This window comes from Pararge aegeria, chromosome 4 (genome assembly GCF_905163445.1).
Source record: "Pararge aegeria chromosome 4, ilParAegt1.1, whole genome shotgun sequence".
In the NCBI taxonomy this organism is placed as follows: Eukaryota; Metazoa; Arthropoda; class Insecta; order Lepidoptera; family Nymphalidae; genus Pararge; species Pararge aegeria.
In genome coordinates, this window is record NC_053183.1 from 13,107,666 (window position 1) to 13,120,427 (window position 12,762).

Here is a 12,762-nt window from a genome sequence, read left to right on the forward strand (position 1 = left end):
ATGTTACCTATGCAACATTAGTTCATGCAAAAGTTAGTTCTTTCCTGTTTAAGATGTGTCAGATTATTTGAACTTTGAGTTTTGCTTATTGAATTGTAATTGTTTACTTAAAGTTTAATTGTAACACACAAATCTGGATATAAATATAAACAGGGCACAGAATATGCCATATTTTTCACAATGTTTCCTTCGGAAAGCTACATAGGTACTTATCTGTATTATATAACTTGATAATTCTTATGTACGTATGTATGTCACTGAACAACTACTGGCTGGGCCGATTTCAATGAAATATTTGGGATGTGTTTTAGTGAGTCCCGAGATGATTTAGATTCACATTAGGCAGCGTAGATGGCACTGCGATATGATTCTAAAAGTTTTTTTTGTTTGCAGGAAACGTCTGCCGGGCCCGCTAGGTTATAAATAAAGATTATAGTGACTACATCATATTTCATTATTTAAGCTCATTCTGATCGCACTTAATGATAATGACCGTAAAAGAGTTAATAAAAAAATCTTAAATGATCATCAAATTACGATTTATTGCGAACACATGTGAATGTGCGAACTTTGTTTCGCGAGCAGCATGGACTCAATTTTTAAATGTCAGCATTATAAATACAGTTAAAACAAGATCTGCAGAGACAGACACTACTTTATAATTTTTGAAGTAAATACAACCATGTGAGATTGATAAAACCATTACTAAAAGTTAAGAGATTGATTTCGTTGGAATTGTTTGTTTTCAAACTAGCACGAAGATTTTAGTATTTTGTTTTTGCATCTGATAGCATAATTTTTGAAAGAAATTAGATGCTTTTTCATAAAATATTTTATAGTAGGTCGAGGTTATTTTATTTAGTATAGCAAATAAAGTTTCTATGGAACGGAACTTGCAAACAACTCATCATACCTCCTATTTATAAATCTATGATTGTTCGTTACGGCAAAAACGAAATGTTATCCTTGGCTATAGTTTTGACTGAATTCTTATCTGCTGTTATGTTGAAGTAAAATTTACGCGACATAAAAAACCTCTAAGTAATTTTTTTTTGGTTATTTATTACAATTTTGGAATCAAATAAAGAAAACTAGATTATTTTAGTTTCCTTTACTTTATATAAGTAACTTAATTAAAATTGTGAAAAGAAAAACTAAATAAAGAAGTTCACAGACCGGCCACGGAGCATTTTAGGCCGCTTTTTATTTCAACCTGATATCGAATCCGGTCATGACACGGTCTTAGCTAACTGTATAATTTTATTCTACGCCTTTTCGGGACATTATTAAATAACTTACCAGTGCGATATCCAGCATTGGACAAGTAGGTAGCGAAAGTGTTGGACTCGTGCTTTGCCTGCCACATCGGTGACGAACAGTTGTCATTGTTGGTATACACGTTGTGATTGTGGACGTAGACACCGGTGAGTAGAGAGCTCCTGTGAAAAAATAATTATGTAGTGTCTAGTACTTCAGCTTTCATCATAATCATCAGCCCATCAGTGGCACACTAGAGGAAAAGAGTCTCCACTCAGGATAGCGGTTGAATTCTAACGCCTTCGAGAACATTATGGAGAAGTGGCTTCATCACTATGTTTTCCTTCACCGTTAAAGCCAGTTTAATTGCTCAAATTGAAAGAAAAGCGCCCACGCAGCCGAAGTGATTTAACCATTAGGCTATTACAACTGCTACTTCGGCGGAATTAGTATTTTTATTATTCTTGCCAGTTCAGCAAGTGGCACTGGAGATGGGCATAGGATAAACGTGGTATTCGTAACAAATAAACAGATACACTTTCACATTTTATAACCCACCCAATATAATAGAAGTTACAATATAGATTATAATACATATATACTCAATATAGATATATAATACTACATATAATACTCAATATAGATATATAACGATATCGCTTTAAGCGGATGCCTAGTCATTTAGATGATTCCTAGGGAAGAAAACCTTTCACAAACTCTTATGTGATGTCTAATGAAGTTAGGCGCCGTTTCAAGTTACGATACTGATTCGGTGGATCGTAAAGTTGAATGGAGACAGATGAAAAAAAAATACATATATTTTTAATAACCTTAAATCCATACGAACAATGAAAAATATGATAAGACAAACAGAAAATACCACACCTTGTGGCAAGAACCATAGACAGGTCAAAATTGTATTGCCTTGTCCGTCATTAGTGAAAACGGGCATTAGCCTACTATCTTTAAATGGTAGCTTGAATTTAGTAGTGCCATCCAAGTCCCAGTTTTCTCCGTGTATTGGTATAGCATTACTAATTTCAGCCTGCCATTTGAAAATTTGGGTTAGATTGATTATTACCTGTCGAAGTTCGTAAATGTGCTATTTTCGGTTGAATGGATCAATCTTAAATAAATTTCGTAGCTACGTGAGCATTAAAAGCGAACTTTTGTGCGCATAGAAAAGTTTAGTTTTAAATAAAACTACACTAGAGAGCAAAAAGTGCTGAAAGTGGAGAAAGTATTATGTTCTGTGGTCTTTGCAATAAATTTTCTTTTTATTATAGAAACACAACGCTAGTCTCCACTTCGCCAAACCACTTCTCAGAAACTAGTTACTTAGCAAGATATATTTTTCCCACGTTACTGATATTTTAAGTAACATATCCGCAGGCCATACTAATCAAGATAAGATCGATTCATTTGATTTTATGTGCGTACTGAAAGCACGTGTGGCCTGGACATCAAATAAAGACGGACCACGTAATTATCTAGTTGCTCGAATCCTTTATTGATAAAGCGGAACCAACGACCTATTCTCCATTATCGTGATTCTTGGCTAACTTCTATAATCATACCTCGTAACATAAATTGCTCGCAACTCTACTAATATTTCATTCAAGTGGTTTATGACTGGAACATAGAACTTGGCAAGATATTAAATAGAGTATCTTAATGTAATACAGGAACAGTATCTATCTAGCGTCATCGGTTTAATGGTTTGCATGTTCTACTAAGAACCGGTGATAGCCCAATGGGTAGAACTTTGTCTTGAATTTCGCGGGGTCGAGTTCGAACGCAACTCTAACTTTTACCTATGTGCGTTTAAAGCAAAGAAAATTTCATTTGCTTAAAATGTGTAAGAAAACACCGTGAGGAAACCGGCATACTTGAGAGTTCTCCATAATGTTGTTAAAGGTGTGTGAAGTCCTTCTATCCGCACTGGACCAGCGTGACGGACCACGGCATCAACCCTTTGAGGGAGGAGACCCGTGCTCTATAGTGGGCCAGTAATGGGTTGACATACTGATGGAGATGATGTTCTACAACTGGTCGTAGTTTCAGTTTTAAGTTTACGAATGTTTTACTACATTCATCCATTTTGCCATTGTCTCACTACTATGAACACATTTATGTTTTGTACCTTCGCTTCGAAGGTGACATCTATCATCTATTTTAATAAAGACATTTTTAACTTTGACTTTGAACACTGGGTCGGGCCAGTAGTGCTTAGGTTATTGAGTTTTTCTTTCTAGAAATAGTAATTACCAGCTCGGATTTAGAATATTATTAATTCCCAAAGGCACCAGTCCATTGGAGAGTACGTTAAATGGTTATTATCACGAACTGTAAAGCCCGCTCACCCGCGCAAAGCAGCTTGGTGAATTAGTGCTCTATTTCCCTCTGCTAAAACAGAGGAAACGTGTGCCCAGTATTGGGCACATCATTAATAGGCTGGGGATGATTTACGGAAAGTAAAATAAAATGTTTGGTTGCACCTTCTAACCGTAAACAATTTATATTAAATGCTAGATTGACGACCTTCCTGGCGCAACGGTGAGCGCTATGAATTTAATAAGGAGGTCCCGGTTTCAATTCCGGCAGGGACAATTTGGGAATTTATTGTTTCTGAATTTTCTCTGGTTGGTTACCACCCTACAGACAAAGGCTTGTCGCTAAGCGATTTAGTGTTCCGGTGCGATGCGCGTCGAAACCGATTAGGGGTATGACTACCATACTCCCTAACAGGTTAGCCCGCTACCATCTTAGACTGCATCATCGCATCTCACCACCAGGGTCAAGGGTTAAGTTGTAGTGGAATAAAAAAATAGATACATAGATTCATACCTTGATGGACAGCACATTGGTGTGGTTGTATAGGCATGACGAAACTCCGCCCCAGCACTTCGGATAGCTTTCATTGTACGCGGCATGAAGTTCAAACTTCCCAGCTCAACATCCTGATCATCTGTTAATATCAAAATTATATTAGGTTTCTTCTCCCTTGGTTGTGGATATGGAATATATCCGCCAGATTGCCATTTATTTGTTGTCTTGGGTTTAAACCTAGTTGTATTTTCTCGGACTGTTGACGGCCTATCGGGTGTCTTATTTTGATTCCCGATTTTCCTTCTTTCAGTAACTTTGTCAGTATTACTTTTGTTCCAATGCTTATCGGTTTTGCGAGGTTTGATATCTCTTTTATATGGATCAGTTCGGTTGGACAAGTATTCCTCTGAGGAATGGGCTTCAGAACCTCTCCTCCTATCTCGCCTTACTTCGTGTTCCCTTTCCCAAAATCGGCGACGATCACCACGGTTTCTGGAACTGTTCCGGTGCCTCAAATATCTCCTCTCGGGTACATCTGTCAGAGTTCCATTGAAAGTTGTCCGATTCCGGTTATTTTCCTTGTTTCGTAATGCCCTGGCTCGAGGATCATCGTCTTCCAAAGAGTCTCTTTTGGCGGTTATAAGGAGAAAATTCCACGTTAAAAGTATGGATATAATTTTAAAATTCATTTTATATTAGTACTTTAACTGTATCACAATAATGACACTTCTATGAAGTGTGTTAGTACTTGTACTTATTTTAGCATTTCTTGACAGGTTTTCATGTTTCCAGCATTTTTATCACCCACAAAAAACGTTTCACAATTTCTATGGGCACCATGTTCTACCTGCAACAAACAAATTTTTCTATTAAAATCGAATAACCATATAAAGCCATAATATCGAATAAAGTCCCGTATGGTGATGGCTGTTTAGAATACAGTTGTCACCAACCCTCTTCTTCCCGCGGGTGTACGAGGTGACTAAGGGAATATATCGGAGAGCGTGCAGCAGCGTCCTCTGTGCTACTACTACCATATACTGCGATCACCAACCCGCCTGCCCAGCGTGGTGATTATGGGCAAATCCTCCAAACTGGGAGAGGTCTTTAGTCCAGCTGTGGACTATGATAGGTTGCTGATAATGACTACATATAGTCATTATCTGAATAGGTGAATGAATAGGTATGATAAATATGACAGCCATCAGTTGTATCAACAATAACAGAAAAGGGTCTGAATTTTAACCGAGCTACAACATTTTATCCCACTCGTATAGATATAGTATCGTACAGTGGCGTGCACTTCATACATGCACAAAAGCACTGCCTACCCTATAATTTATATATAACTGGTATAAGAGGAGGATTTTTGCTGTTGCACCCAGTGCACGCCGCTGGCATCGTAGCAATGAGAATCGTTCTCCGTTGAAAATATGCATAAAAGTTTCCGAAAGTTAAGAATATCGTACCGTCAAAAAATATTAGTTTCCATCGTTGTACCGTACTAAGGTATTGAACTCATAACAGTAAGTGGATAATGTGCTGCAGTATCTAACTATAAAATATATTTACTTTGCTATTTTATTACTGCTATTAATGCTTTCATTTTATTAGTATAGCAAATAAAGTGCAGCGTTATAAGGCAATTTACCAGTGAATCTATAAAGAGGTGCTTTTAGTAGAATTGAAGTTACAGAGGTCGACGATCGAGGCCCTGTGCGAAAATAAACTGCTATTTTGTCTTAACTTAATTAATTTCAAACGGGCCTAACACATTCTATAAAGAGCCGGCAAAAAACTCAGCAGTAAGTTAAAAACAAAGAGTAATATAAGCTACTTTTTATTCCAGGAAAACAGTTTCCACAGGTTTTGTAAAAACCGTAAAAAACGCGGGTAACATTATAAACATCTTTACATACGAGTAGTATAAAACAAAGTTGCTCCCGCTGTTTGTACGCTTGGATCTTTTAAACTTCGCAACGTAATGTCGTTTTCAGCATATAGATAGATTTACATATTCAAGAGAAAGGTATATATTCAGTAAACATATATATTATAGGAGATAAAAGCAAATAAATAATCATATTTTGTGCGCATAAATTGCAAACGCTAAGTCAGCTTTTACCTTACGTAGGTAATTAATTAAGTTAGTGTAGGTACATAACGGAACCTGTACAACTTACCTACCGTATCTTTATTGCACCCGTACGAAGAGGGGGTTGGGTCGGTAGTATAGAGAGACAGGCGAGAGGGGAACGATTGGCTCTCGAAGATGTTGGCTGGGTGCAGCGGATGGCTACCCGGAGGATGTAGTATACAACGGGTTCCCCGGACGTCCAATTAAGCCAACGAGAGGGACATGCCGTGGTGGTTTTTAGTTCGGGTAAACGAGTCCCACATAACCTCTGTCCTGCCCAAAAGAACAGAGGTAGCCATAAAGCTTTTCCACCACGACAAAAAAAAAAAAAAGGGCCGGTAGTATAATATTTTCCTTACTGCTTACAAACAAAACAGTAGATCGCAGAAGACCTAAAGGTCAAGTATAAAAGCTCCGATAAGTATATAAATGAGGGGCATCTTGTTATGCGTGCCACCCCAGCGCGGGCGCCATTGATCTTGATTTATCGCCGTGCAGACCGTGACGTAATTGATAGGGGCTCAGGACGATCGATGTGGACAACCGGCAGACAAGAATATGTTACTACGAGCTCTATGCTACTAAATAGTGTGTTCTTGGTTACACTGCTCTACTAGCTTGTAAAACTTGTAGTCTGGTCAATTTAGACCAAAAAGTGAGTGATGGATGGAGTGATGGAGTCCCAACAAGCTGAAAATCAGTAAAATCAAAACATAATTATAAATAATATTTAAAAGTTTACCATCAATCCAATCATTTCAAAATGTATGGTTTTTTTTTTATTCAAGGTCAAAGGTCCAAAATAAAGTTTTTCTCGATTTTTAGCAAAACCGTAAGTTTAACATTAAAAGTACCTCAGACAAAAATTGTAGATCATAAAATTATCTATAAAAAATATATCTAACATGTAATGGACACCTTAACATTTGATCGCTCGTGGTTAGTTACCAACCTACAAAGAAGTGCCGCAAAAAAAAAAACACTTCAACCGATTGCTGATAAATCCACTGCTGGCCAAAATCCAAGGTCTCCACCGTCCACCGTCCGTCCACCTCGTTGGGGGTATACCCACGATGTAAAGTAACCAAGTAAAGTACCAAGTATGTAAAGTATTGGGATTAATATAACTGTCATACCCATGTTATGGGCGCGGCATGCAATCACATGAGGTGATGCAGTCTAAGATTATAGCGGGCTAACCTATTAGGATTATATTAAAACCGTACCTATCGGATACGCGGCATCGTACTGGAAAGCTAAATTGCAAAACATCTATGTCGGTACGGTAGCCACACACAAAGCCGCCAACCAGACCAGCCCAGAGAAAAATTTAGATATTATGAAATCCCAAATCCTCGGCGGCGAACCTAGGACCTCCCACTTGGCAGCACGTCTAGGTTGCTAGCTAGGCACTGCTGAAGCCACCCGCTAGACCAACCCTTTATAAAGCAACTAGCTGCTGCCCGCGACTTCGTCTTTTGTTTTTTGATGTAGCATTAAATTTAGTTGTAGATCTAAAAAAATATAGTATTCAGTATCGCTAAGCCTCAAATGAGGGGTTTGCTGCTGTCCGCTGAGGAGTTCTGTCCGCTATCTCCAAACACAGTTTGGGCAAAATTAAACACATATTATAACCTCTATAGTACTAAAATAATTATTTAAATCGGTTATAATTTGTCGGAGTTATGGTGTAAAATCGTCAAACACTCATCCCCTCTCCCAAAGGAACCGAGCTTAATATCTGGATAAAAAGTATCCTATATGACTTCTAACACTTCCAAGATTATGTGTACAAAGTTTCATGAGGATCGGTTAAGTAGTTTTTGCGTGAAAGCGTAACAAACAAACTTACATTGACATTTATAATAATAGTAGGGATAGGGATAGAGATTAAGTAAATTACATAAAGTGTTATGGGTTAATACTCCAGCAAAGTTGTAGGCATTAGCGATCGACGATTTATATAAAAGCTCCTGGCATGTTTATAGCACCTAATACAAATTTTCCTGACGTTTCAGCAAAGTCATATCTGCGGTTCACGAGTTGAACCAAGCGCAATGACCCGTATAGACTTTAGTTTGAAATTTAATACCAAAAGTTCGGAAAGGGTTGAGAGTTGTTAAAATACCGGTCCAGTGTCGGAACCATGTGAAAAGTGGGCCGTAATAATTTTTCTTTCCTTTCGTAATATAGAAAGCTTTCAATGAAACTTAACTATAAACAAAATGCACCATACTTCGTTTGAGGTACCCCAAAATGTTAAGTTCTTAAGTTTTCCAGAAGAGGAAAATGCTTGATTTCCTTTTTAACCTATTTTAATACTCCAAGTTTTTAAAATTACAGAAATAAAATGGTTTCTCTCACAAGGAGTTATTTATTTTTCATTGTGATAAAGATTTGTATCATTTACATGCCTTTCAGAAATAATTATCATAAATTCACTCTCGCAGCAGCGCAGTGGTAAGCGCTGTGGTTTTAAGTGCAAGGTCCCGGGTTCGATCCAGGCAGGGGCTATTTGGGAATATATGATTTTTGAATTTTCTCTGGTCTGGTCTGGTGGATTTAGCGTTCCAGTCGTATTACTGCCATACCGGTTGGTTGGGATATGGCAGTAATACCAAACCCATACCCCTAATCGGTTTCTACATGACCGTCACCATCTAAGACTGCATCATCACTTTCCAGCTGGTGAAATTGCAGTCAAGGGCTAACTTGTAGTGGAATAAAAAAAATGCAATTTATTTAAAGATGTTACCTAAATCCTTCACATTCTGAAACAAAACCCATGCTCTTAGTGGATCGATAACGGTTTAATAATGATGATGATGATGATGATGATGATGATGATGAAGATATGATGATATATTTGTTAAAACAAAAAGCTGTAAGTATTCATTAATACTAATTACAAACCTATTTCGGCAGAATTAAATTTTCCCGATATAAACATTCAGTTCATTGACGCCTTCTGTTTTGTTTTCTATTCCCAACAACAGTGTTGCTTATTGATATTATAACGCTCGTTTGTTTCCAAGAAGAAAACGGGATTTCTATTAACAACAATAAACAAAACAGCGCTTAGTAAATTGGCAAGAGAAGGCAAATCGCTGGAAATTATTTGCTTAAACGCTCAATATAGTGTAAATAAAAACTTCTTGAAAACTGAGTTTAAACGTGTTTTTATACTTGTTATTTATCTTATATCTTTTAACGAATCAATTCTTGTATATATATAAAAGGAATGTCAGAATCGGCTCCAACGATTTTCATGAAATTTAGTATACATGGGGTTTTTGGGGCGATAAATGGATCTCGCTAGGATTCATTTTGAGAAAATGTCATTTTATTCGTGTTTTATCGATAATCAACTTAAACATAAACTAACTTTTTTTCTTTAACTAATTCGCGGACGTAGTCGCGCGGGTCCGCTAGTATTATATAAACCGACCAAGCTATGAGATAAGCCAATATTTTGATCATCATCGTATCTATTCATTACCGGTCCCACAGTGAGGATTGAGGTCCACCACGCTGGCCCAGTGCGAATTGGAAAAGAAATTTAAGGCATGCAGGTTTCCCCGCGAAGTTATCCTTCACCGTTGAAGCAAGTAATTTTTTAAGTACTTAAATCGCACATAACGAAATGTAAGAGCTGCGGGCCGGGATTCGAACTCGACGCCCGGAAAGTGTAGCCAAATGACTGCGCTACTGCAATATTTTAAAAGTCCTAAATTTTTTTTTGCATTTCTGTAATAAATTTAACCTAAAATAAACTTAACCTAAAATTTAAAACTAAATAAAATCTAAAACGTCTTCGAAACCACCGCACAGTTCCCTAAGATGCTGGCAGCATTACCCCTTTGGATGGCCAAACTAATTCGTTGGATTCTATTTCTAACCTAACCTAACCTAACCAAATCTTTTTTTATTTACTAAGTATAAGGGTTTTTTAGTATTATTACAGTAAGTATTACAAGTCTTTCCATAATAGGTAGTAAGTTTCACGGAATTCGTGTTACTTCAATATTGATAAAAATTTAACAAACCCGGCTAAGTTTTTGTGGGCGACTTGGGCGCGTTTTATATCGTCCTAGCTTTAGTTTTAAGTAAACAAATGTAGTTATCACCATCGCCTCACAACAGGCAGTTAAGAAGCGTTCAAACATACCAAATTGGTATGTTTGAACGCTTCTTAACTGCCTGTGATAGGTCACAATAAAAAAAACATTTTGAAATTTTAATTTGACAATTATCAAAAACCTAATCTTCTAAAGGAATTAACATACCTATACAATTTTTCCATATTTAAATTTTAATTCAATATTAAGGGTTAATTCACCATGATAAAACAAACACGGGTCACATTATGTAAGTTAGGTAGTTAAGAACCCTGTAAATCAATGGCTAATCACCAATTTCGCAAAGTTTTACACACCATGCCTGTAAATCTCGTTAACGGCTTGAAACAAACTTAATTCTTTCCAATAATTTTGGAATTATACGCCGCAATTGCTCAATGCCCAAATTCCCACAGTTCGTAAAGTATATGGAGTTTAAGATGGAGTTTATGTGTTTTGACTTAAGCCGGATCCTAAAAATTAATAGCTGCTTTGAGTTTTGTTTAATGTTGTTAATTGGATAGGGCATGTATTTTTAAACTTAATTAATAGGTCTTAAATTAGTACCTACTGTCTTTTCCTACAGGGTTATTGGTAAAAGGGATATCACCACTTAAGACGGTGTGCAAACACAGGTCACAGTCACAGGGCATCGTGGTTTCTGTGTCCGTTAGCTACCACAAGAAACAGGCCTCTTACCGACACGGAAAACCATAATTGCTGTTTTCGGTAGCGGTAACCACATTTGTCGGTAGCTACTCGTAGTTCTGGTCACAGGTTTGACAATTCTTTACTGGTACAAAAAAAGTATTCAGCTTTATTAGTATAGAAGAACAGATAGAGATTATTTAATGGCCACGGGTTATAAAACGGGTCAAGTCTCACCATAAACGCAAAGTTTCTAAGAGGATGGCTAATGTTATGCGAAAATGTTTATTACAATTTAATTTGAACAATAAAAATAAAAAAACTTTTTGGTTAAAACACCTTGTACTTATACAATCGTAATAGAAACAGTATTACAATTCTAACCATGAAAGAAAATAAAAAAAACTATTTTATATAGTGTTTTTATTGAGTTCCTATTTATAACAAGGTACATACATGTATAAGTCGTTTTCACATATAAACTTTCTTCTGATAAATATCTATTCTTGAACTCGTTTGGAACCAAAGCGAAAATGCCTCGCCGTATATATAGTATTCTTAGGCTTGTTGAAATCCTGAAAGTTTGATAAATATACTCAACTACAAAGGAAAACCGTCTTTTAAGTAAACTCGATGTTTAATTAATGTTCGCATAAGAACAAAAGACTTCGTTTTGTTCAAACTTGTTTAGGTTGTGGTCGGTAGGAATCCCTGTTTAGTTATGCACACTCATGGCTTACTCCTCACCAAAAAACATACGGTACCAGAGAATGGCATTTTAAACTTGAGTTTCATTACATTTTTCTTCTTTTGGTTAGTGGCATATGGTTATAGCTTAATTTACTTCGCCAATGGTGCGAGTTCTGTTTTATACAAATCTCAAAGGTTAAGTAAGTAAATTGATAGGTTTAAGTTGGAAGTCGCAGCCACTATACCGCGTCATGTATGACTTCACATCAGGCTAACCCGCGACAACATTCAAGTTGCAGTCAAGGGTCAACGCGAAAAATTACAATGTACCAAAAAAGTGTGTGTCAGCTCCGACGCACGACTGGAGTTTACTCCTTAAGTACGATTGTCGAAACATACACAAAAAGAGTTTATTTAGCTGAATAAAGATTCTGTGCAATTTGTTCACACACGGCGGAAGTGTAACTTCTTAAAAGTAGCCTACGGGAGATTGAGGTGGATGTAGAGTATCAGAACTATTAGGATAAATGTAATGTTTATTATTTAGTTTCCATGGTAACAAGAATAGGAAAAAAAATGTTTAATGTTTTCTATCTCACTCCCATATATTTATGTGTTGGTTCTTTACCTAGATAATATTCGGGTTCCTTGGTAACTTAAATAGGAAAATAAGTTAATTAAACGAAAGCGACGTTGCATGTTTGTGCATCACAGTTTCCGGGCATGCAACGTCGCAAAGCAAAAACGTAACGAGATCATTCATCAGTAGATTTTACTTCTCACATTTTTCTCATACCGGGCGCCTTATATATGAAAATCGATTCTTAAGGAGTAAACTCCAAAAACTATTTGTCTCAAGAAAAGAATTTCCTCTCTCCTTCTATTTCAAAATGTATGAAAGATGAGCAAACAAACGGCACGTCACGTCAAGCATTTGTCGCTTTCGGCAGTGAGATTAGGCTGGTCTCAAAAGTTAAGTAAGTAAATTGACAGGTGTAAAAACAGTGCAGTCTTCTTCTTCTTCTTCTTTTGATTTATGGCTTTTCGTAGTGTACAGTGCAGTCGTTTTCACAATTGTTCACG

At 36.8% G+C, this 12,762-nt stretch overlaps 1 protein-coding gene across 3 annotated transcripts in view; it reads right to left on the bottom strand.

The window, feature by feature from the left end:
• The window catches only part of LOC120637598 (extracellular sulfatase SULF-1 homolog), a 119,832-nt gene that overhangs the window by 43,244 nt on the left and 63,826 nt on the right, over window positions 1-12,762 (bottom strand). For all 3 annotated transcript variants that reach the window (XM_039909459.1, XM_039909458.1, XM_039909457.1), the window contains exons 2-3: window positions 4,105-4,933; window positions 1,300-1,439 (exon numbers count right to left, since the gene is read on the bottom strand). In XM_039909459.1, the coding sequence (XP_039765393.1) occupies window positions 1,300-1,439; window positions 4,105-4,775 (811 nt within the window). In that variant the 5' untranslated portion in view covers window positions 4,776-4,933. The remainder of the gene's footprint in view (window positions 1-1,299; window positions 1,440-4,104; window positions 4,934-12,762) is intronic.